The 26,503-nt window shown below is 37.1% G+C and overlaps 1 protein-coding gene across 1 annotated transcript in view; it reads right to left on the bottom strand.

Moving 5' to 3' along the window:
- Positions 1–3,711: 3,711 nt before the first annotated feature.
- The window catches only part of CBLB (Cbl proto-oncogene B), a 121,298-nt gene continuing 98,506 nt past the window's right edge, over positions 3,712–26,503 (bottom strand). Inside the window, 8 exon segments of the mRNA XM_066340687.1 lie at positions 3,712–5,749; positions 11,292–11,405; positions 14,054–14,191; positions 15,457–15,588; positions 15,690–15,769; positions 19,668–19,811; positions 23,303–23,397; positions 25,152–25,502. Of these exon segments, the coding sequence (XP_066196784.1) occupies positions 5,487–5,749; positions 11,292–11,405; positions 14,054–14,191; positions 15,457–15,588; positions 15,690–15,769; positions 19,668–19,811; positions 23,303–23,397; positions 25,152–25,502 (1,317 nt within the window). The 3' untranslated portion in view covers positions 3,712–5,486.

The raw sequence follows: 26,503 nt of genomic DNA, 5'->3' as shown, positions 1-26,503 counted from the left end.
TGAGATCTAAGGAGCAGGTATTATTTTCAGTGCCCTGATCACTACACAGGTGCACAGAAGCCAAGGTCTCTATTTTGGAATAAATGTATGTACCTCCTCAGCTACACAGGGACAGAAACTGGCCTTGTAAAACATGGATGACTGTAGCAGCTTGGCTGGTGTGCACATTCAGCTACCCAAGAGGAGCAGGTATTTATTTTATAACATGATTACCACAGCTTAGGTCTGAACTCCTCCAGGCTCCACCAGACCAGCATGTACACCTCCCTGTACACACACATCCTTCAAAAGGCAGGAGGATGAGGTGAAAACAGAGGTGTTTCCACAGAAATCCTTATAAAGCTTTTGGTTGTTCTGCTAGCATGCAAACACTTTCGGAGCAGAATGTTATTTCACACTTTCCTCTGATGCTAAAACCCCGGCATCCTGTTCCTAAAGAGTGTGACTTCTAAATAAGACACACTGTCCTCAGAGAAGGGCACCTCCCTGGAGAGGAACACCATAACTGAAAGCTGGAAAAATCCTAACAAACACCCCTCCACGTGCTCTGGGTCTCCCAGCAATCACACTAGCTAAGTCTTACACGGCAACAGCGGAGAGGACCTTGGACTGTTATTACAAAATTCTCTCCTTCTGCCTGGTTACCTGGTCCTCTGCCATCCTGCTGGCTGCCACAGCACTCACTGCAAGAAAAAATGCTGTTTTCCAAGCACTTCTGCTGTAGTTAGACTGGCTGATTCCTGCACAGATCCAGATAAATGCAAGCAGCTTCACAGTGAGAAGATCACTATTCAATGGTCTACAAAGGAAGAATCTTGTCACAAGTCCCCATTATTCTGAGTCTCCTAAGTTCCTTACAATGTTCAGGAGGTTTATGCAATTAAGTTTCACAAATTTAAGATTTGTTTTGTGATTTAAGACGAAGGTTTGGGAATTAGCATTTATTCTGAGTAAGAATTTCCACTGCTAGACATGAAATCATCTAAGGGCAAATGGAATGTTCAGATGTCACAGTAACACACAGTGTTTTAAAATCTAAACGTACCAATTTCCTGATGGAAACTTACTGAAACTGATAAACAGAGGCAGGTATCTTGTACAGAATGATGACTGGGTCTATCAAATAAAAATTCCTGAAACATTCCTACAGCACCCAGCTGCTAAAATTTGATTGTATCACAATAAAGTAATGCCTAAGTTTCACATAGGAAGAGTAAAAATGACAAAAATAGGCACCTATAGTACTAAAGACAAGTATCTTAAACAGGTAAATTCTCTAATTAGCAAAATGACTAGTGACATACTCAGTGGACAAGGATTTAACACACTGAAGGAATTGCCATGAAAATCTCAGCACTGAAGGTCTAATCCAGCTGCAGGGAACAGCAACTGGGCATTAAGTAGCAACAGTTGTATTGTCATGCACAGTAGAGGGGTTCCATTTTCTAAACTTTTTCCAGAATGCTGGGATAAAGCAAGAGAAAAAAAAAAAAGTTCTAGCTAAAATATTTTTGACATTAAGAGTACAATGCTTGAGAAGATAAATGCACAGGATATTAAAAAAAATATCAGTGTCAGCTAATTGTAATTTTCTTCAGGAAAAAATCCTGCAAATTAATATACAGTTGGACTATGAGTTCACTGCTCTGGATTCTAAATCTTTAATGGTTAGCATCTTTCTGCCACACAACTATTACATGCACATTCCAAAACTGCTGTCAATTAATAAACTCTTACTACTGAAATTCAGAAATGAGGTAATGCATGGGGATATGAAGCACATGTCTCAATGCAATGATTCACCTTATTTTAGAGCAAGGCCTCGTTTTTGTGACTTACAAAACAATGGTTTTTAAGGCCCCTACACAGGACAGACTATGTTGCTAAAGCATCAGATGAAAAGTGATAATGTTCAACAACAGAGAGACAGAGTCTTGAAAAATCATGGACCAACCCAACATTCTCTTAACATTAATTTTATAAAATACCTTACATGAACAGATAAAGAACTTGAGCATACATAATAACCAAAATTTTAAAAGAATGTTGAATAAAATATAAATTAATCGAACACATCACTAAATTTGCCACGTTAGACAAGTTTATAAAAGGCATTTTCAGATAAAATAGTTACTTGAAAGAAAATCCTTCAAAATGGAAACTGCTGAAGTCCTTTTTCAAGAAGTCACTCCTAAAAGCACTCAATTCCAGGTCATCAGGTAGCACCTGAATTTGCTTTGAATATGGTGTTCATTTGCTTCAAATTTTGTCAATATTTAAGACACAAATTTAAATGCTTTCAGGTCAGAGTTGTCAGTGCAAAGTAAAGATTCAAGCTGAAAATGAGAGAAATACAATAGAAGAAATGATCCTGGTACAAAACTTCCAAAATTCACATTATAAAAAAGCTGTGCCAGATGCACTCTTGAGATATTGGACATTAACAAATATTACCAGTGGCCATTTAAGGGTTCCAGACAAGCCATTAACATGGCTAATTATATTGACTTCCTTTGACACAATTTAATTTTTTTATACATAGCCTTTGGAAATGATCTTTGCTGCTGATGTCCACTTGCTCTGCTCAACTTCTGATTCAGGCAATTTGCTCAAAATGCAGCAACTTAGCCAAAAGGAGAGAAAAGGTGAGGCCAACAGACAGCACAAGGATGGCCTAAAGACTGCAAATGTTTCTGAGTTTAACCAACTTCCTTCACCCAAGCACTCTCATCAAGTCACTTTTCCTTAAAGCCATGTAAGTGCATAACACTGCCAGGCTCAAAACTTAAGTCTTTCAAAGGATAAAAAATATGTTTAGAGAACTACGTCTTTAGAGAACTAGACTGCAGCCAGATTAATTTATTTTAAGCCTATTAATTCCTGCAGAGTAAACACCAACACTCTAGCAATGCAATTCTGCTGTTTGACTTTAAAAATGCTAACCAAAACAGGTTTGGAACAGTCTGCATGCTCCACTATTTAGAAGTGTTATTGGCACACTCATTTCAAGATTCATGGAACTCAAGTTACCACTCAGAATATTGCTCATCAAGTTTGGTTTTTTAGCACATAATAAAAAAAGTGCCACTGGTGGTCACAACCAGAAAGAAGTAAAACTTATAAAACTTTAATCTATCAGGCATCAGTTCCAGCCTCTAATTGAAATATAAGGATGTAATTTATACTAAGCTGCTGCATAAAGAAGAGAAAATGAGTTCCTCATTACAATTCAAAATTTCAAAACTCAATCTGCAGATTGTTTGTTCATCCTTGTAAAGTGCTCTTTTTTCTCACTGTCATCATTGCTATACTGGCAGTTATGCTAGAACCTCATTTCAGTAATTCCAGTACAGCCAGAGTGTATCATTTAATAGCATGAATCATTTTCAATTCACAGCCAGCTAAAATGCTACAGTCATGTTGCAAAGAAACCAAATGAACAAGGGGATTCAATACTACACAAAACTTTCTCCCAAAAGAGAGGGAAGAGATGAACTTTAGCCAAAAGCACAGACTATAACTTACACCAAAACTTTTCCTAAACTGTCCTTGAGGCATGAACAATTACAGGAAGATGCAAATGTCTTTTCCTGGAACATAAGCTCAGAAGCATTTGCCTAAATCTAAATGGAGCAGCAGCTCTTCCCTATCCCTTGTATTCTCCTGGTCATCTTTTATCACTGCAGCAGATTAACAATATCCATACTATGCTTCGTGATGCTACAAAATAATATAATTTGTTTTAAGAGTAAGTTTTTTGATGAAACAAGAGGACTTTGAGATAGCACAGTAATTTCACTTCAAATCCTGCAGTTCAGCCACGTGCTGCCTTTAAAAACATCTTTACAACAAATGCACCGGCTGATGAGATCTGATCCTGTAAGTGATACAAATTCCAGCACTTGCTCAGAGTGAAAGAGAACTCTAACAGCTGAAAGGGAATAATGAATATATACTTCACACCCAGCCTAGCACACTGAAAATTTTCATATACTTATCACATCTGAAAATGAGAAACAATATTCTAACTACCGCATGGTTTTATTTTTTCAACAGTTTAAAAAAAAATAAATTCCAAGTTTCCTAAAAAAACCAAGAAAGCAGCATTCTTAATTAATGTTCTGAAAATATCTGGACTCAACTTTGAAAGTACTCAGAAGAGAATTGTCTTCTCTCTTTTTTTTTTTTTTTAAATCAGGAAGATTTTCAAATTGGCTTGCATCAATTTGGGCTCAAAAATAAAATGTCAAAGTTTGGAGTATCACTAACCAAGTAAAGCAAAAGATGTATGTCCAACTAACCAGCTGGAAAGTGAGTGAATGAATTTGGGTGTTAAACACATTCTTGAGGATTATGAAGTGTACAGGGGGGAGGGAGGCAGTTAATAAAGAATTTTGCAAAAAATATTGCTACAGTAGCATTAGGAATTAACAGTGCATCAAAGATTTAAAGTTTCCAAGTTAATACAAACTGATCCAAGCCACAATGAACCACAGCATAATCACTCAAACCAAACAGGAACCACATTCTACTTTACTGAATCTAGAACTGGATTTTCCCCAAATACCTTTAATATAATTGAAAAAGATTCCTTTTAGTCTTGCCATGAAGAAGTGGTGCCATTAGTGTGGAATCAAAATACAGTTTTATGATGTGCATTTGGCTTTTTGTGAACATCTGCAATCAAATACTCAAATTTGAAAGAGATTTTACAGGTGAGAACTCAGTATCACTGCTGCATGAAGTGTTTTATTTGTTGTTTGGGATTTCTTTGTGGAAATTGCATATAAAAGACCTCGAGACTACAGGTCACGGAATTCTTGTTTGACAGAAAGCTGCCCAACAATAATGTCAAAATACCTTTAAAAAGGCAGTTCACAGAATAATGTGTTCTACATTCAGATACTTCCTCTCTCAAAAGCAAAGGAATCTCAGAAGAAAAAAAAAATCAGTAGTGAAGGCCACATACTTTTTGCATTTGATGAGCTGAAATGCAAAACACAATTAAAGCATTTTGTAAAAGAAAAAAAAAAAAAAAAGACCAAAAGAAACACAGAACTTCTGGAAAGTGATGATTTAGTTGATGGAGTGGTCAGCATGGAAACTGTTGAGAATGCTACAGCAGAACTGACCCCAAGTACAAGGGAATATGAACAGGACATAGTACAGGCACAAACTAGAAAACTGTAACTTGTAAACAAGAAAAAGCATTTCACAGATTAAAAGTTCAAGGGAAGTAAACTCTTTTTAAATTACTTTGTAAGTTCAACCCTGATTTAAAAAAGTATGGCTAGCAAAAATACATAAGCCTCAGCATATTTATAAGTCTTGATCAGAGCAGCCAGGAGCCTTTGATAAACGGCTAGAAACAAACATCCTTCTGGTAAGGATGGAAGAAAAATATTCCATTCTGTTCTTCCTCTCGTTCCCCAATCCACAACGTGTTATCTGCAGAATTCACATGCTCCAAGAAAATCTTGACGCTGCTATAGATTGAGACGTGGGGAGACTGGTGGAGGAAAACACACAAACTCTCTTAAAATACTACGGGCCACGTCAACATTATTCTGGGCAATTTCAAGCGCCCTCTTGACTTCTTCAAAGGAATAGCCCTCTCCCATAAGTTTTGCAATTTTGGCATCCACGTTTTCCATGGAACTGTCAGAGTTGTATGCTTTCCTGTGATGTATCTCTGGTGCAGTTCTCCGAGGAAGTGGTTTAGGGGGCCTGGCTGGTGCTTGTGAACCATCTGTTCCAAACAAAAGAGATAAAAAAACATTACAGATTTACCTAAGACTGTGTTATAGGTCGGTCAAACCCCCATGAAGCTGTCTTAAAAAGTAAAATTCTAAAAGGAACGTGAAGAAATATTTAAGTTAGCCGATATAGCTCATTTTAAAATTTTGACCGAAGAAGTCCTCAAGAACATCCTAAATGGGAATAATGTAGCAATATACTATTTTAATAATATGACAGGAATGTGCAGTTTACAATCTGGATTATCTAAAGTTGGGAGAAAAATAAAGCCTGCTGGAACAGCAAAGACACTGAAAACAGTGTCTTTTAAAGGCAAACTCTTAAAGGCTATCCACTCTCAACCCACTAAGTTTGAGAACTCCTCAGTTAAAAACAAAAAACAACAAACCAAAACAACAAAACAAACTAACAAAAAAACCCCTACAAAAACAAACAAATAAGCAAAACACAAATTTGATCACAATTTTATCGAGGACCGTAAATTCTGTTGAAGAGGAATCCAGACAAATACAACTAAAGGAGAAAAATCCTTAATTTAATGGTCCATCTTGAAGATTCTGTTCATTCCACTGCTATTCATTTCATGCACAGCAGCTACACCTAAGTACATAAATAAGTGGCTTCTCAAAAAGACCTCTAGCCCAATTATTCTCATGATGAGAACAGAGCATGCTCCTTCCTCTTCAGTCCCCCTTTGGAAACATCTCCTGGTTCCTTATCTTCTGTGCAAAGGTTACCTTCACAGCCAGTGCTGGTGACTAAGAATCATGATGTGCTGGCAAAGAAAAGCTAATATTCAAACTTGCTAATCTTCTCAGAGTCAAGAGTTTCGTGCTCAAGTAAACTTAGTACTTTACTGAAACGCCTTTATCCTCACTGATTCCACAATAAGAAGCTTAAATACAAGCAGGCAGAGCTCAGAAAACACTTTCAAGAGCAAAGTATTTAAAAAAATTAAGAAGTCTTTAATCCTTCATAAAGGGTTTTAACAAGTCCTATCAACAGTGACTTTGATAGATAAATTAGAGGAATTTCTGGCTGTGATACTTCCTGTTTATTTACACTGAAGGCAGTGGCATTTTCCAGTGTTAAGTACTTCAGAGACAGTATTTTAAGCATGGAAGGAATGTTCTATTTCCAGTATTCTTGCTGCAAACTTATCACAGCACTGGACAGAGAGAACTATAATTCAACCAAGTGCATGAAACCCCTCAGATACACGAAAACAGTTCACACAAGAGCATGTCTAATGCAGGTGTATTTTTCTTTCAAGTCAGTTTTGCCATCAATTTGGATTCATGTTGCTATAAAATTTAATACCACTTCTTAATTCAGAGAGTTAATAGCACCTTGAGCAAGATTGTGATATTCATGTAACAAATGGATGAGAGAGATTTGATTAAAGATTTACACTAAGGGGCTAATACCTACAGGTATGAAGGGCTACTTCTTATTTGTTTTGATTTTTTTTCCTCTCTGAAGATAAAAAGAATGATGTAAATGATAAACATTCTGAAGCAGATCCAAACCTGCTAGGAAGGTGTGGAAGATCCATGAAACACTTGTCTGAGAAATTAACTATAGCTCAGGAAATGCAGTTAATGGCTAAAAACTGAACCAGAAACAAGTCCAAATTTCTTCCTTCACTTATTTTAGGAAACTCAAGACTGTGAAAGAATAATATTCTTTATTTTTATAATAATGGCACATCATTTAAAACCAATCACTTTTCTTCCACAAACATTCAAACTGTTTTAATATGTACACTCCATTACGGACTTCATTTCTATACAGTATGAAGCAAAATTAATTTACAAAATTTACATTTTCCCCTGGGCTTGAAGTACAGAAGAAATTCCTTATGCATAAATCAGATCCCTCCCTGTGCTTGTGTTACAGGGGAATATTTTTGCTTGACTCAGTCTAATACAGGCTTAAAACTGAAATTATTTCTTGTTTAAAACCTTCACTTCGCTGAAGCTTTCACGTCACTTTGTTAAGCAATCACATCCTTTAGAAAGGTCATTTTTAATTCTGTCAGCAGATTTGAAGCAGAGGCATTTTATTCTCACTACAGCAACCATCTCTCTATAGCACAGATACTCTGAGATCTTCAGCACTCTCTCTCAATTCCCATTATTATTTTTTTAAACGCTGACATCTCTTTCAATATCTTCACATCCATATAAAATTTCAGCTAAAGCTGGGTATCATATTGGATCCTGAGCTTAAAGATACTAAGCCTAAGCTGCATGCCCATCTGGCCACTGAGATAGAGGTATTAAGCAGGACTTTCCTTCCTTACCTCCCATCCTCTGATGTTTCAGCCACCTTAAACGTCTAACTACAAATTCAAATAGATTTTCCTAACTGTGCAATTCAATTAACAGCCTCTACCATGTGCAGCTTCCTCCACTGCTCACATTTCTGTAATTCAGCACTAGATTGAACCCTCAGGTAAGGGGTTAGTACAAAGGCATTTAATAAGTGCTTAAAAAGCAGGAGAAAAGTGGTGAGAGCTCTGTGGCACAGTGGGAGAGGCTGTTGGTAACAATGCCAACTGTCTGCTCCTCTCTGCTGTGAAATGCCCTCCTTTTCCTCCCTTGCTGCTTCTCCTGGCCTTTCACCAGGACATACTGAGGAGCATCAGAGAAGCAGGTGAGAAAGGCTGTGGAACAGTGGCAAGCAGCTACACCTCACCTAACTGGGGTACAGGAACAAAGCACACCCAGGAGAAATGGCCTCTAAGGAGAGAAGAGAGAAGGACCCACTGTACACACTGCTCCATCAAGCTGTTAGGCACACTCTCTTTGTATTTTGGAATTCTGTGGATTGCATTGTTTCCTCCAGTGTTCACTGAAATACACCCTGGAATAATATTTTTGTAAAAGGAATCCAAATTTGCAAGCATTTTCATAAGGCAAACTGAGTGAATGAATAGGCAGCAGGCAAATATAGTTAACCAATCATTTGAATCTGTAGCTTACAGAATAGCCACGTTCAGCAAAATAGAGCAGACATCTGTCAGAGGCTTAATTTTCTTCTTCCTTTTCCTCTTATTATTGGCTGTGCTTAGGTAAAATATTCTAATTATTAGCAATATCACAGAACAATAGAATGGGTTGCGTTGGAAAGAATCTTGAAAGATAATTTAATTCCATCCCCTCTGCCATGGGCAGGGACACCTTCCACTAGACCAGACTGCTCAGAGCTCCATCCAACCTGACCTTTAACATTTCCAGGGATGAGGCATCCACAGCTTCTCTGGACAACAAGTGCCATGCTCACAGTAAAAATTCTTCTGATACCTCATCTAATCTCCTTCAGATCTCCCCTGAATTCCCTCCTTTGCCACACTGCTTTGGATGCAGCCCAGGACACTTTTGGCTTTCTGGGCTCTGAGCACACCTTGCCAGCTCATGTCCAGTCTCTCACCCACAGCACCCCCAAGTCCTATCTCCTTTTCCTGCTCTTTTTGTAATAACTTTAAACAGTTGTCCATAAAAAGTTTGAGAAATCATGCCTTTGGGGGAGTGGTTGCATGGCTGAGTACTGTTCCTGAAGTGCTCACTACTGGACACCTGAATTAAAACAAATTACTCAGTAGATGCTAAGGATTCAGTTAAACATCAAGACAGCAATCTTAAAAACAGTGAAAGTGAAGCAAAGAAGTGCTGCCCAAGCCACTGTAGGAACCCCGTGGCTAAATTATAACTAGATTTTAGAGTGAACTCCATTTCTTTTTCAGCTAGTTCAAAGAATCGCCTTACAAAAGCACTGAAATGAAGAATTTTTTAAGTGAGCTGATTAGTTAATAATAAATGCAAAACCAAAGTTCTGAGTACAGTTACACTTTCTACATTGTCTTTTTAAATCATAGATGAAGGTGAACCAGTTCATCCTGCAGCTCATCAGTTCTGTCCTTTGGAATTACTGCCACTGTAAAAACAACTTTCCAATTAAGAGAATGACATGATCTATAACATAGTTTTCATCTAATTGAAATTAAATGGAATATCTTGCTGCATATCATGCTGATTTAGAATGATATTTATAGCAAAAGCTGACACGTGAGTGCTTTAGAAGATGGCTGTGGGAAACACAGATCAAAAAGTATTAAGTAGCACTAGAAAACTCCAAGTTCTTAACTACCAAGTATCTTGCAGTAGTTTAGGAAAATTAAAAATTGTTCGACCCCAGAAGCACAAGAATTGCAGGAAAACTCCACAGCTTTAAAAGTAGTGACATCACTGTCATAATTTGCATTATAAGAGAGCTCAAAACATGTTGAATAAATTGAGTGAGCATTTTAAGACAAACAGACCCCTCACAATGCCACAAAAAAAACTCTTTTCTTCCAACAACTGGAAACAAAAAGAGAAACAGCTCTATTTGTTAAGATACCCTCCCAAAATAGATAGTATTTACCAAAGGCATCACACTAATTCACGATTACACTATTCATTAAAAAATAAGTAAGCCTGAAGAGAGCTACAGAAACTTCCCATCATTCATGTTGCAATAATATACTCTTTTTTCCCCCTCTACTCCACCAGCATGAAACTCTGTATTTCTGAGAATGTAATTACTACTAAAAAATATGGGGTTTTTTTTCCACTTTGGAATGCTGCAATTGAACAGTGATTATTACAACTGAAAGACTGAAGTCCTTTTCTTTATTCATAACAAATCTTTACACACAACTTTATCTATCTGGAGAATGATTAATGGTACAAGACATCACTTGGCTTCTTCTTTGTGTGGTTTCCTCATACAGCAAAATAATGTGGTTGAGCCAATCCTCCCCCTTCCCATGTACATCTAAAACCAGAAAATTTGTCTAAAAACTGGTGAAAGTACTTTAAAATAATGTAATACTGTTATTAATTTTATTCACTTAGTAGATTTCCTTTAAATTTACAATTTTTTTTGCCTGATAACCATAACCAAAATGTCTTTGGCAGAGGAATTGTTTCTACTGTACCTGTCCCATTGAAAAGGAAGATTGAATTTTAAGTGGTTTTGATTCTTGCTGTTTAATTAAGAAGCATCTTAAAAGTTTCTTAAAAATTCAGACAAACATATTAGTGAAAAAAGACAGAAAATAATAATAATAATACTTGAAGAGTTAAGCCACAATTTTTTTGTTTAGGAGAAATGAAACAAAGATGGAAATCAGATGCTTGTGTTCCATTCTGTACTTCTGAACTCTTACGAGCTTGAAGTGTGTCAGGAAAATCTCAGCCTTTCTCAAAAAATAAGGAACACTGTAACTCACATAAGCATCCAGTTTGGCAGCTAGTGAAATGGATGCCTTAGTATATTCACTTACACACAACAAGAAGTAGCCACTTCTACCTCGACTGCAGAACTTCAGCCTCTGTTATCCTCTGATGACTTAATACTTTTGTAAAGCAGTATTACCATTGCCATTTGTTGCCCAGAACGACAAAAAACAGGCATTGGACTTTAGGGATGCAAGTTATTTTCTTCATACAATTGTAATTTTCTACAAGAACAGTTTTCTGCCTTACCTGAAGATGGAGGAAGTTGATCATAGTCTTGAGATGTCCTATTTGTTTTGGCATTTTCTCCTCTCCGAGCAGGTGGCAAAGGAACATGACCAGTTATTGGGTCAAAATGAGGATCTGTGACACCAGAATAAAAAAGTGTCTTAGAATAATCAGAATTACTATTTGAGAGAGGGCTGAAGCACAGAGGGTAGGATTAAAATAGCCTCCCATAATGCAGGGGAACCATGAAACCAGAGGTGTCTCGAACAGCATATGCACATAAACCTCCAAATTCAGCGTTCATAGTACACATCACATGTCTACACACACATGTAAGTATGATTTGAAGCGACCAACACAGGAGCACAGCCTAAAGGTGGTGTGTCCTGCACTGACTGTGGTCTCTGCACATCCATGAGGTGCTTTTCAACCACCCAACCCTGACACTGCTGGGATTGTGCCTGGAAGCAAAGCACAGAAGAGGCTCCAGTGCCTGAAGCAGCACAATTAGAAACATCCCAACTATTCAGTTTACTTAGAGCTTCATTACACTTCTTTGCTTTGCAGTTCACAAAGACTGCAGGGCTGATTTCCTATTCATACAGTCCCAGCTATGGGTAAATATTACAGGGACAGAATTTAAAAAATCAGAGAAATAAAAAAATCCTGGTATATTATCCCTTCCTTTTTTCTTTGGCTACCAAAGATGCTGCTGAGCAAGTGCAACATCAGATCTGGCTTCTGCTCTGGACTCAGTGCTTGCAGAGTGTTTGTTTTGCATGTGAGTGCAACTTTTTTGCTGGTGTTGATGATGAGATTATTATTCTAATCTGACAGGCTCTGATGGATAGCTGAGAAATCACCCTCAGGACTTGTATGGAAACCAATCATCAAAAACTCATCATAAATCTTCTACAACAGATTATGTGACAAGATGCAAAGCGAGTAATATGGCTTTAGAAATACCATATGAATAAAAAAAAAGACCAATTCACACAACCATGCCTGCCTAAGTAGATGCAACACACTGCTAAGATTAATGAGAGCTGCTGCTGTACAATTGCATTCCTTATGCAAATACAAAGAACAATACATGGCTGCAGATACGTATTCCAGATATTTATTTTAAAGCTCTTAGATGTTTTTAACACCATCAGTGACATTCTTAGACTGTTTGAAAGTTACATTTTAACATGTAAAATTCTGCATGTTTCTGGGCACTGGAGCTACTTGAAGCTTGTGTGCACCTGTGTGTGAGGCCTCCTATTTTTCCTCTCCATTCCCATCAGAACTGAACAGTGCAATGTGTGTTTCTAAATGAGATGATACAATTGAGGCACCCATTCAGACTAGACTGCTGAACATCACATTCCTTTTATTTTGAAGTGAAGAAGATAAACTACACCATATTTATGGACATCAACCTTCAAATTCTGTAGTGTGCCAAGTCTTTTCACCTGGATGCATTCAGCAACTTGGATGAGAAAGTAACACACTGAGTTGGACTTGCATTATAAAATACACAAAGCTTTGGCAAATTACTCAATGTCAGGCCTTGACTGATAGCAAAACACACATAATAAAAGACAGGCCATAAAAGGTCACTATTCACAGAAAAGGCAAACTTAAGGCACTAACATCCTTTGAAAGCTTCCACAGAGGAAAACAAGCAAACAAAAAAATCACTTAAGCAACATGCGCTATAACCCACAAAAATCCTGCTGTAATCTGTATCATAATCAGCAAATGTATTCCACACTTCATTAACCTGAAAATCAAACTCCTTTCAACTCAAAGACAAAAATCATGGATTGTAAACACACTTTTCATACCTTTGATAAACAAAATAGCAGACTGAATGTATCAGTGATTAACAGGAAGAGGCAGGCAAAACCTGACTTAGCAAAGAGGTTTTGACCCCCAGGACCTAGCAACTGTGCTCACAATGTGGTTTTGGATCAGAATTTTACAACAGTTCTAACAAAGCAAAACATGCTTTTCCCTTATTTTACCGCTTCTTTTAAAGTTTCAACTTGAAAATAACACCCTTAAATATTGATCTCATTTTATTACTCTGTGAAAATGGAAAGTGAAGTCTTTCTATCTTCTGAGTAGCTTCACTTCCACCATTTGAAAATTCAATTTTTGAAATATTTTGTGCAATGAGTTCTGAGGGCTAGTGACAACTTTATCGCTGAACAGATAAGCTTCTGAAGTAAAGGAAAATAAAATAAAATAAAAACTAAAATAAAAAATATATTAAATATATTAAAATAAAATAATAAAAAAATAAATTAAAATAAAGAAAAATAAATAATATTATCATTAATTAACACAATCATATAATTATAATTATTATATTTTAACAATATATACTTTATAATATCGTTTAATATGTTTATATTAATATATTATATTTATATTTTATACCGTAATTTAATACATTTATCATTTATATTATATTTATAATCTTTATAACTATAATTATATCATTACAGCTATTAATTATTAATATTATTAATATTATTTCATGAATAGAAAAATAAAATAACTAAAATAAATAAATAAAACATAAAAAACATAAAATATAAAGCAAAATAAAATAAAATAATTAAATAAATAAAAATATAGAATAAAAAATAAATACAAATGAAAATAAAATAAAAATTTAAAAATTCAATAAGAATAAAAATTAACAAAATAAAAATACATAAAAATTAAATTAAATAATAATAAAATAAAACAACCCAAACCCAAACCTGCTGTTTCCTCTGTGCTCTTACCAGAATGAAGGAACAGCTCGTGTCCTGACGAGGGTCTGCTCCCTGAGCCTGCAGGTTTGCTGTGCTCGCCCACGCTGTGCCGGGCAGGTGGTGGGGGTGGGGGGAGTGAGGGGGGAGAGTTATCAAATGCATCCTCACCTGCAGGTTAGAAATGAATCATTAGACGGGCAAAACTTCATTAAGAACTGTAAAATAAAGAATAAAGCTTCAACTTTATTTTTCTCTGGCTGCTTTACTCCTACGGTTCATCTAAGCAGTTCAGTGACTCCAGTAATGAAACTGTAAACCTGACTGTTAATATCCACAGCCCTCTTCTAAAACCTGCTCTGAATGACCTTTTGCAGTGCTGCTTCTCTGGGATGGAAGGAGAGATCACTTTTAGTGACTCAATTGCCAAGAGTGTACTACAGTGAAAGCTTCACTGAGTATCACAGTAGAATAACAGCTGTATTTCAGTGGCTAAGCAAGTGTATTTATATACAAACACCAGTGCACTGAATCTGCTGCCTTTCTACTGTGTATTAACTATATCTGCTGTTCAGGAGCTCTGACTCTGGATATAAACTGAATTTTCTAGAGCTTGGCAGAAGAATGCACCTCTTATACAAAGGTGGTGCAAGCAGGACTAGAGTTACCAAGCACTGTGGGTTTTTATGTGTTCTTTTGCCTTAATTTCTGCTGCATCTCAGGAACTCTTCAGGGACCAGAGGGAGCATAGTGCAGGAACAAGGCAAATGTTCAAAAGGTTTTATGGAACCAGAAATTTGGGATGCTGATACACACACACAACCATGCAGGTGAGTTTGTCAATGAAGGTGTGGGTGGTCCCCAAGCACAGCACTAATATATATGCAGAGAACACAGATTTTTGTGTAGAACAGAACAGAAATCAGAGTTGGTAAAAAGAGCTTTTGGCGATTGTTGACTGCCGTGAGTTTTGAACTGTCCCCTGATGGGGGAAAAAATCACAGAAATTAACTTAGTAATTTAATTTAGCGGTTTGGTTCTTTTACTCAAATACCATCTTTTTGGCACTCTTCTTTGTATTTGATAAAATAAATGGAATTATTCAAGCTACAGCAGGAAAAATGCTCCATTACTGCATTAAACAGCAATGCTCAAACTTCTTAGCGAGAGACAACTAAAATTTATTCTAGGGAAAATGGATTTTACTTTTCTGTACAGCTGGAACACAGATTTAGTATACCTTTTCACTTTTCCCAAGCGAGGCCTTACAAACAGACTCCAAATGACACAAACATTGACTGACAGCTATAATATTTAGCTCGTAGCTTGTCTGGTACTCCTAACATACTCAACATTGGCTGTTTTGCAGTAAACATGGCATTTAGTTTATTTGGGCAGCATTAACCATTACATGTAATCAGCAAAAAGTCTGCAACCTAAAGGGGGCACCAGAAGATCATAATCGGAGGGTGTCCTGTTGAGCAAAGAGCTGTGTTTGGGGCTGTCTCTGGCAGGAGGCCGTGCAGGAGGCAAAGGTACCGGAGCAGTAGGAGCATCACAGACATCTCCTGAATGACACAACCACAAGAGGTGAATGTTTTCCTGCTGCACCCCCTGGGGCAGCACAGAGTAAATCTTCTGGGCAGACAAGGAGAAAACAGAAACGTACCCGACTCCGGGTGTTTGGATTTCTTCAGCTCCGAAGTAGCGCCGTGTGTTCCATTTGCACATTGCCCATTCTCACACACCCTGAAGACAGACATCAAGCAGGGAGCAATGAATCATTTAGCCAAGCATTAATTCCCTGAGCGAGCAGCACCTGGAAGTTCACTACATGGAAGCAAAGCAGGGACAGAAAGCCGCACCGATTTTAAAATTTACACTTTTAGATATTGAGAGCGGGGACTGGGTAACCCTCACTCAAACTGCTTTAAGGATTGTGCTGCTTTCTTGGTGATGTTCTGACATGGCTTAAAATAACACAGGCTGCAATAGAAGTTAGAGGATGAACTAACATTAAACAGTCCTCACTTCAGAGCTCAGGTCATTACTTTATTCACACAGTTACATCACACGCTCGACTTTAGTTCGCCTTCCCAGATGCTGAATTTTCCCTAGCAGAATTATGAAAAAAGGGAAATGGAGATTTTGGTAATTATCCACACCAAAGCACACAGAAAGAACCATTAAACAAAATGTAAGAACAACAACAACAAAAAAAAACAGACCACCACAATACACACTAATAACAAATTTCAACTCAACTCTGCCAAACATTAAAAAAATCCCCAGTGAAAACCCCAAAACTGAACTAGTTAAAGCAATTTTTCAAGAACCTATTCATTTCTTTATCAAAAAACTGAGCCTTGATGATACTGCCACCACAGTTTACTGATTTTTATTTCTTAAATGGAAGCATATTCTGCCCTCAAAACTTAACAACAGTAATATGAAATTAGTATGAAATTAATAAGAAAAGCATCCAACCAAACAGCAAAGAGTGCCTACAATCTTGTTGAAAATATTGGAGATTATTTTTTTAAGAAGACTTTGTTTGAATATGGCAGGAAAAAAATAATGAACAATCCTTTTAATAATATTAAATATTGTTTAAAAATATGAAAGAACCAGGAAATTGCTCCTGTCGCTGGAATGTGGGCCCTGTGTATTCAGAAAGATTGAGAGAGTTTCCTTGGAAAAAGGCCACCACACTAAGCAATTCCAACTTAAAGACAAAACTCCCAATTCACCATGCACCACTATTATTAAACATTGGGAAATGTGCTAGAGTTATAAACAACTAAAATTTCAGATTTGGAGTTTTTACCAACAGTATTAATAAATTCATCAGCTTTGGCCAAATGGAAAGGAAGGAGGAACGAGTAAGGGTCTGGAATCATTTAAAATATATAAACAGGAAAGAGGAAGTGAATTGCATTTGTGGTCCCAAGAGTTACAACTAAGAACAGTGAAATATAAGAATAATTACAAGATTTAAAAACAAACAAAAAACAAAAGCCCCTAATGGTAAGAGACCTTTTGCTATAAATTAATTCCTCCAGAGAAGTGGTAGAGGAAGTACTGTTTCTTCCTTTGACATTAGATTGGTTTAAGTCTTTCAAATGCAGTGGATGCAACACTTCGACTCCTCACCATATTCACTAAGTAATTAAGAGTATTTTCTAATCTAGTTGCAATCAATTCTGCATTTTCAACAATGCAACTAGCCACAGGGAGCAAGGCAACTTAACATGGCACCACTTCAGAAGTATTCAGTCCACGATGAGCATGGCTAAGTGATCAGTTTATGAATAATGCTGAAATAACTGTTTACATTAACAGTAAACTCCAGAAAAAAGGGAATCCAATGAGTACTAAGGAGCAAGCCTTCTGTCCTTTCCCTTTTTGGAGACAGCTTTATTAGGAAAAGACAGCAAATGTAACAATATAACGTTATTCTAATAATAGCCTAATTAGTAATGCTGAAATTCTTCTTTCCTTTTAATTCTTATTCCTGAACTGAACTGATGTTCTGCAGTAACACACCAGACAATTAAATGATCCACCAGAAAGTAAGACTGTGAATCATTTTTTGTATTATTCTTGAAATATTTTTAGCACTGTCATATCTACAGGTAAAAGCAAAAAAAAAAAGGTAACACATTTGTGAGTAGGATGGAACAATTACATAATTCTAAACTACAAAACAGTCTGACAAAATTTTTAAGCTCTTTAGCTTACTGAAAACTCCAAGTACTATCCAAGAAGTGAGGGAACTAACACTTTGGGAAGAGAAAGTGACATGGGGGCAAGAACTGAATTGTGCTAAAAATTTATAACATTTCAAAGAAAAAGCTGATAGCAGTTTTGCTGAACAATAATGAGAGGTTAAGTTTCACTGAAACAGAACATCCCTCCCATGTTACTTAATGAAATGCATTAGAAGAACACAGCATCAGCCAGGAACCAGAATGTTTCTTGAAAACTTTATCTCAGCTTTTACATCTAAGCAGTGACATTAGCTAAAAGACATCATGGAACATCAGACTATTTTTTTTTCTTTAATGCCTAGGAGAATGGTTTGAGTCAAATCTTTTATCAGAATGCCTAAGAGGAGTTGGTGGTTTTTTTTCCATGTAAAAAAATCCTCCATAAGCACAGTAAAAAATGAAGAAAATTTAGAAATTGTCTACCTATAGCCTCTATTAGTAATTCTAAGGGTCTGGTAAAATACTGCATCAGCCAACTGAAGGCACTCAATTATTTTTTTCAGTAAAATAAAAATTATAAGATGCTATTTCTCCAGCTGCTTATTTTCACAAGAACCTTTCAGTCTGAATCTATTTGCATCATTCCCATACAGAAGCCGCAACATGATCCCAAAAAAATGGCAGAGGTAAAAAGGATTAGGAACTTGGAATTTTTTTCCTCTTGCTTCCCATTTTTTTGCTCAGCCAGCATAGTTTTATTTATCATTGATTTTTTTAAGTTTCATACGGTATATAAAAATTTAAGGACTGAAGTTCATTAAGGTTTGGCAACTGTACAATATTCATGTCTATGCAGTGAAGCCTGGATCAGGATTTCTAAGACAGAATTTTTAACCTGCATTCAAAGAATGATCATATTATGAGCTTTTTTTCTACCTGTTTTAAGTTCTGACTTAAAAGGTCTAAAAATTATTATTGGCTAATTTTGGAGTGAGAGACATGTTGAGCGTTATTGCTGGTGTGTCCTCGAGATCACATTCTGACAGAGGGAAGAAAAAATGGCAATATGCCTCCAAATTTTCTTTATCACAAGAAGGTCTAAATTTTTCAGATCAATACTTGATCTTAATATCCTACTTGTGACCTACAAGACTGGTAAAACATTTGCCCTTTTTACCTCCCTATGACTCCAGACTTATTGTCTTAATTCCAGCCATTCATGTCTTTTTAAGGGGCAAAGTTCAGCAGGAATGTCACAGCCTTCTGTTGCCAACGTCCCCTGCTCCAAGTCTCCTTGTCATAGTCCATTAGCAATTCTGAACAGTGGAAGTTTGGAGGCGTTGTTTCAGAACACATTTAAGGCTAAGGAGACATATTCCATCTGTATTTAAAAAAATGTTCTCTTTCTGAGAAGCACAAAGAAAATATACTGCCAAATGGGCTCAAAAAGCTAAAAGACACACTATACATTGGACAAAAAGAGAATCAAAGTCTGTACATAAGGCTGCCAGTTCACATATTTTTCAGTACTACATTGCTTTTAAACTGAATTATATAAAATGTGAACGGCTAAGAATTTCAAAGCTGATTGGGAATTTCAGTCACACAATTCTCCTTAAAATTAAATTTGGAAGAGTTTTAGGGGTTGAATCTCCTGGTCAGTTTTGAAAACCTCAACGTAAGGGAAAAATAAAAAGACCCCAACTGCAGAAATGGTATGTAAAGGCAAAAAATACCCAGTTCTGACACAAGAGAGATACAATGATGAGAACTTGATAGATTTATATCTGTGGCAATGGCCAAGTGAAACAGAAGTATGGGTAATCCAAGCTTAGAAGGCAAGGCAAGCTTAACCATCATTACATTGAACCCAGTTAATCTTGGAAATAGCAGAGGTTTTGTAAAAAATGCTTTTCAAGGCTGCTGAATTACCTTACCGAGCAAGAGGTTTTATATTATGACCATGAGGTGGTTGTGAGCTCAGTATTACAGGATGTGAAGAAGGAATTTTGTATTCATCATCATCATCTGGGTGCTCCCTTGATTTATCAGATAGAGGATTTGCTGAAGGGCCAGGGCACCTAAGGAGATGAGAAAAAACATTGGTTTATCTTCAGCTGTTAGGTACTTGACCTCACATAATACCAAAAATACTCTTCTTTAGCCCCAACACCCTGAATGCATCTGCTACATATAAGGAGACAAAAGCACCATGACAATCAAACTTGTAAGGTTACTGACTTTTGGCACAAGGGCAGCTGCCCTTCTAAGAGTTAAACAGCTACTTTAAGTGAGCACCACACAGCAGAGGATTGTGAAGAATTAGAGTATTAAATAGCACAATAGTTATAGCTGGTACAACAGCTGCCAAGACTCAGCCTGTTTGCACTTACCAAAAGCACTAAATAGAAGTTAATTCAGGACAAAAGGTGTTTAGCAGGGCTCAGTGATGCAGAGGACAGTCACCTTTTCACTGGCCTGTCATGTCTGGAACGTGCACATCAGCCCTGCTCCCTCTGCCACCAAGAAGTGCCATGCCAAAGGCTGATCTCAAGGGAGACAAGGAATTCCAAGCCACAGCTTGCCTTAATGGAACTATGATTTCACCTTCAGGATTTTGTTAGCAAGATGAGACAGACAGCAAGAGGAGAGACAACTAAATACTCCTTAATTTATTTACAGATGACAAAAGGTGCTTGGAATTGGATCCCTCATTGCATACTAAAAATGAAAGCTCCCTCGTGTAAAATACCACTGTGGTTTACAGTACTTTTGAGACAAAGAGTCTGCTACTGATGGAGCAAAATGGGAGCTACCCACCAGAATGAAACAAACACAATTTAATTGGAAATTTTTGGGGAATAATCACTCTGTATCTTTGACGTAAGAGTTTTAGATATCTTTTCAAGAATAAAATAGCAGTTGGATCAAAACTCCTAAAAAAGCCTGACATAATTACAGAAGTCCCATTAAAAATAACTATTTTCACATGTCCAATCAAAAACATAGGGGCTGTGTGGAAAATAAAAATCAGATGTTCAGTTAGCAAGAGTCCAATATTTCATTACTGAAGTACAGTTTATAATAACTACTTAAGTAAAAAAAAAAAAAAAAAATTGCCACTGTTTCCAGGGGGGGAAAAAACCCAACAAAAACTTGCAATGCTTTTCTATCAATGTAACTTTTTAAGAAGAAAAAAAAAAAGTCATATTTGTAGCATTATACTCAGTAAAAGCTGATCAAGCAATTTAAGTAGGGACATTTTAGAATTGTGCAGGTTCAAGTAAGAGTCATTTTGCCTCCTTGTCATTTAGAATAAGACATTTCATACATGATCAATGTATCAAATGTTTGGCATTACAGACTGATTATAACAACTAGAAAGAACAGAATGCCTTGGAGCTACATGAAACAAACCAGTTCTCAACCCACCACACAGCACAGATTGGAGAGCACAAAAAAATGAGCAACTTGCTCAGATTAATTGGAGTAGCACAGTTGCAAAAAGCAGAGTATTTTGAATCAAGTACAGTTCAACATTTATGAGTGCTGAGTGCAGTCAATTCAACAGGAGTAAAAACAGACTGTAAAAATATTCTCTCTGACATTTTCAAATAAATCATGATAGATGTTATTTGAGTTACTTTTTATGAAAGCAATTGTTGTGGTTGGTGGAAATTGCTGTTTTTAAATATTTTTTTCCCTTCACCCCCCAGTTTTTCCACCTACATATTGTCACATAATATTGTAGATTACTGGTGTATTTCCTAGTGGTGACAAAAACTTAATTTGAAATAAATTATAACCAGATATATTAGAATTTAAAGAAAGAACATACTATGATCAAATTTTAACAGTCATTCCCATGTGGTATTTTAGTAATTAGATAATTTGAACTTCTTACTCCTAACATTATGCATTGATACTTTGACATTTTAAAAATCAAAATCTAAAATTTCCAAAATCCAAAATAGTAATTTTTAAAAGATGTAAGTACAAAGCCAAAACAGAAATGAAGGTTAATTTCTTCCTCAAAAATCAATTGTTTTTTGTAAATGAATGTTTTTCCCTCTTCCTGGAATTCATGAGTTTTCTATTCAGAAGTCTTTGGTTAATGGAAGAATTTCTTTTGAGAAATTCAAGCTGAGATCTCACATTCTAGCTTTGGATTGGCCTGACACAGATTTTGTACCTGTACATATGGTTACAATATTGTCTGGACTTTCCAATGCTCTGTGTATACACTTTGGTTCTAGGTTGCATCTGCAAATATCTGAGTAAAAAAGTAGGATTCTCAAGAAGGAGGGTGTTTTCCTATGCTATGAAACACAAAAACAAGAATATTCCCCTATTGAGATTTGCACTGTGTTATGAAATAAGTAGACTAGAAGGGCACTGATTACATGAGGTACCCAAGTGGTACTCCTCTGAGACCCTACCTCCATCGGGTTACATCCCCACATTTAATTACAGGTTTGTCTGGATAATATTCTCAAATCTTCTTCTGAACTGAAAGTAGGCATGGACAACTTTACCTCAGCAATTGCTCCACCTGAAAACAGGCTTCTAAATAAAGAAGTCAATGCTTCACTGTGCCTTTATGGTAGTGCTCAGGAAGAAAAAAACCCAGCATATTAATAACATGCTGAAATATATTTGACTTCTGCATTAAAGCTAACTGAACACAAAAATGGAATGAGAAAGTTCTCACGACCGATATGAACTGACTGTCCAATTGTATTATTTAACAGGAAGAATCGCACGCAGAACATTGGAAACAAGTTGTAGGATAGTATTACTGTGACATGCTCCAATTTCCTTACAGAAACACAAAAAAGGACAAGCCATATTATAGGACTTCCAAGATATCAACTTTAAATATATCTTTGTTCTGGACAAAATCCTGTGTTGTTCAGAGTCTGAAGACACTCAATATGACAGCAACGTCTTCATTAAAAAAATAAACAGTTATTTTACTGGAAGTCTAACAGTAGCCTGCACTTGAAATGACAAATCTTCCCATATTGTGGAACTCAGGAAGGTTAATCATATTTAAAATTATATAAAATTGTTTTGGCTGCTTGTTTTTTAGCCACAACAAATCAGAGATGATAGTGTGAACCCTGGATAAAGCTCCACGTACTGAAAGCCCAAAAAGCCTGACTAGATTAGGGGCAGAACAATAACAGAACGCATTTTTTAGCCCTAACACTCCCCTTAGAATCTGTCATCTCCTGTGACAAACAGCTCTGACCACTCTTCTCCTGTAGTAATAGAAGCCAAACCAGACAGTATCTGCTCTCACTGCCAAATGCCTGTGAGCAAGATCTGCCACAATTTATCCCCTCTCCCTATACAAACATGCTGTGTTCAATTAACATTAGCACTGTTCCCACTTAATCAATACCATTTATGTTTCCTTTGTAAAGGCACATGAAAATTCATGGAAAGCATATCAAGTTATATTAATCAATTTTTTTCCTTTTCCCATTTTTTTCTTTTAGGACTAGAGAGTCAGTGCTATTATCTAACATTAGCTAGCACTTTTCTTTTATAGATAAAGTTAACTTACTTTATACTAGGGATGACAGAGCCAGCTGGAAGAGGGGGTGAAAGCCGTGGAGGGACATCATATTCCTCATTTATCAGATGACCATTTGAAAAAACCTGAAAAGCACACAAGTATTACAATGGGTATCTCCTATCACCATCAATATTCATCAACTAGGTATTACACAATAGCCCTTGAGAAGCCTTTGGGTAAACACTTTCCCAGGTCACCTAATCTTGGAGCATTTTTAGTCTAAAACTTCACCAAAAGAAGTTGTTTCACGTGACAGTTCCTAGACAGACACTCAGTTACAGCTGAACTGCTTGGGGGAAAATTAAGATTTTAAGATTGCAAAGTGAGAGAGATGAAGTGCAATGGCAAAGCAATGGGTACATCATGCTAAACATATTAATTATTAACACTGTGATACAGTGCCTGCCAGAATACCTCCTCTACCCACAGGACTGTCTTCCCAGTCCTTGGCTTCTACCAACAGCAAGAAGTTTATATTACAATTGATAAATGAATCAGGGAAGAAAATTCATTCCATGTTTCCCTTGTGAATGTAAATACAGCCAGAAAAGGTAACTCAGCATTGCTTCCTCTAATCAAATGGTTTAGATCTACAATCTGAAGATGACTGTTCAAGCAGCACTTTGGTTAAAGACATGTATATGCAATTTCTCCAGACTAAACTTCCACACTGACTGGGTATTCTGATTTGAGAAGTATTCATTCCATCACCTTCAGTACTGTGCTAGACCACAACAAGAATGCTACCTGGAGGTACAACTGAAGATATAAACCCAGTATCTGTCCTTCTAAAATCAGAAAAAAAACCTGCAGCATTTTAAACAGCCTAGTTGTAAGTAAAATTCTGATGCTTTGCCTCAATGCTGAGAAAAGTACTATATAATAATAATTTAATTATATATAAAATCATAGATTACTTTAGTACCTTTCATCACATATGCCAACGTGCCTTATCAGCAGTAACTGAATTTCAGTAATGTACTTTCAAAATAACCAAAACTCCCATATATATGTATATATATATATGTACTTATATATATGGGAAGGTACTTGCTATATATGTACACACAAAAAAAAAAAGAAATTAACTGGAGATAGAAAGGTTAAATAGCTTATATCTTTGGAAAAGCAAATAGATGAAAATAATTCTTTCTAACTACCATGACTTAACCACAAGTCCATCCATCTAAGCAAGAGCTATGTAGCATTGCAGAAGCTATGTAGTCTTCAAGCAAACAAGGAGAGCAGCTTTGAGTTAGTAACTTCTGTGAATAAATTACTGAGCTGCTTTGATAAAACTGATTAGAGCAGAACTAGGGTTTTTTCCTTAGGACATCATCATTTGATCTCTTTTCAAAGCTAAGCCTGCCCAGCTGTATACGGTTTTGGAAGTGTCTGAAGCTGCTAAATGCTGAAATTCAAGCCACCTACAACAGAGCTAACTTGAACACCTACTACTCCATCAGAAAACGCATACACACTTTTGGGATAGGACAGTTCCAAAGCGGACTTGTGATGCTACATTATTACAACATACAGGGATAAACTGTTATCACGAATAATTCACTAGAAGAATATAATAAACCTAGAACATTCTCTCAAAGATATTTTTCAAAGGTTTTATTCAAAGGTTTTACGTGTCAATTGTAACGCGGACCCTCGCATGCCATCGCCTTAACAAATCACAGAGTTTAACGAATTATTCCTTTACGAGCAGCTTATTATTACGCATCCCCAGAAAAGACTCGGGAACCACAAACCAACCACAACCTAAGCCAGGCCAACGCTGCAGCGGGGTGTGAATTTGGGCTCCATTTGAGCTCCCCATCATCCATACCTTGGTGCCTTCTGCGGGCAGCTCGTGCCGCCTGTGTTTCCTGCCGAAGCCCGGCTCCGCGGCCACGCGGCCGTGCCTCCCATTGGCGTGCGACACCGCGGCCAGCCCCGCCTTGGGGGACATGTCACCCCGGCAGCCCGCTGGCTGGCCTGTCCCCAGCACGTCCCTGGGACACCAGGCCTCCAGGGGCAGCTCCCTGGCGGGCAGGCTGTCCAGGAGCCCGTGCCTGCCCGCCCTGCTGTCCGGCAGCAGCGGCGGAGGTCGCTCCGGCGGCGGCGGTGGAGGGTCTCGCAGCGGAGGCGGCGGCGCTGGCAAAGGTTTGTCCTGTTTCCTCATCATGCAGGGAGAAGACTAAACAATGCAAGAGGTTACAAAACAAAAAAAAATGAAAAAAGAGAAGTTACACAGAGGTGTGAATGCTGCTCGTGACCAAGCATGGTTTTATCATTTCTGGCTGGGTGTTTTCTGGCACCACACCAGTCCTTGCCATGAGATTAAATACCGGGATTTTGCAGACAACCTGACCCTCTCCAGAAAGTGTGCCCCCATTTCTGATGTTGCATGAGTAACCCAAGCAAGGAGTGGAAAGTAGAACAGACGACTAACTCAGGGAGATTTATATGACCCATAGTTTTTTCCAGTGTCCTTTGCTTTGATCGTTCGAATCATTTATTCATCTGCTGAAATGAATTCTGTGGAGTGTTTGGAAAAAACAGGCTTACTCATGTGGAAAAGAAACCCAAAATCCCACAGAAAAGAAATTCCCAGAGGAGTAACTCGCTGACAGCAAATGAGCGCAAAAAACAATGATTAGAGAGCAAGGGGAAGAAGAAACAATTATTCCATTTTTAATGATATACCTAGGGATGACTCCAGTCTTTACATGACATGCACTGTGTTAGAGTGCTGAATTTGTTTGAACTGCAGTTCAGTTTTTCAGGTAGCAACTTAATTAGTTTCTAGTTTTACTTGCAATTAGCTTATCTGCAAGAAACATTTGTCAGAATACTTGCTTTCTAAGAATTAAATTATACCATAAATGGTTAAATGTGGCCTAAAATTATGCATGCTAGTACTAAAAAGCTGAAACCCAGGTTATCAGGGAAAAAAAAAAAAACCTCATAGCTGCACAAATCTGACAAAACCAAACCATTTTCACTATGACTGAATTACTAAGGGAAATTTACAAAGTAACAGTAAGGCCAGGTCTTTACAAATGTTTTATCTCCAGTTAGCATAAGAAATTCAGGAAAGATTCTTTCCCCAGGAATGTATAATTTTCTTGGACTTCGGTGAGCCTGCATATTATTACCACTTAAATGGAAAGAAATGGAAGTCACCCAACTTTTAAA

Source organism: Sylvia atricapilla, chromosome 2 (assembly GCF_009819655.1).
Source record: "Sylvia atricapilla isolate bSylAtr1 chromosome 2, bSylAtr1.pri, whole genome shotgun sequence".
NCBI lineage: Eukaryota > Metazoa > Chordata > Aves > Passeriformes > Sylviidae > Sylvia > Sylvia atricapilla.
This window is presented reverse-complemented; position numbering and strand designations above follow the sequence as displayed.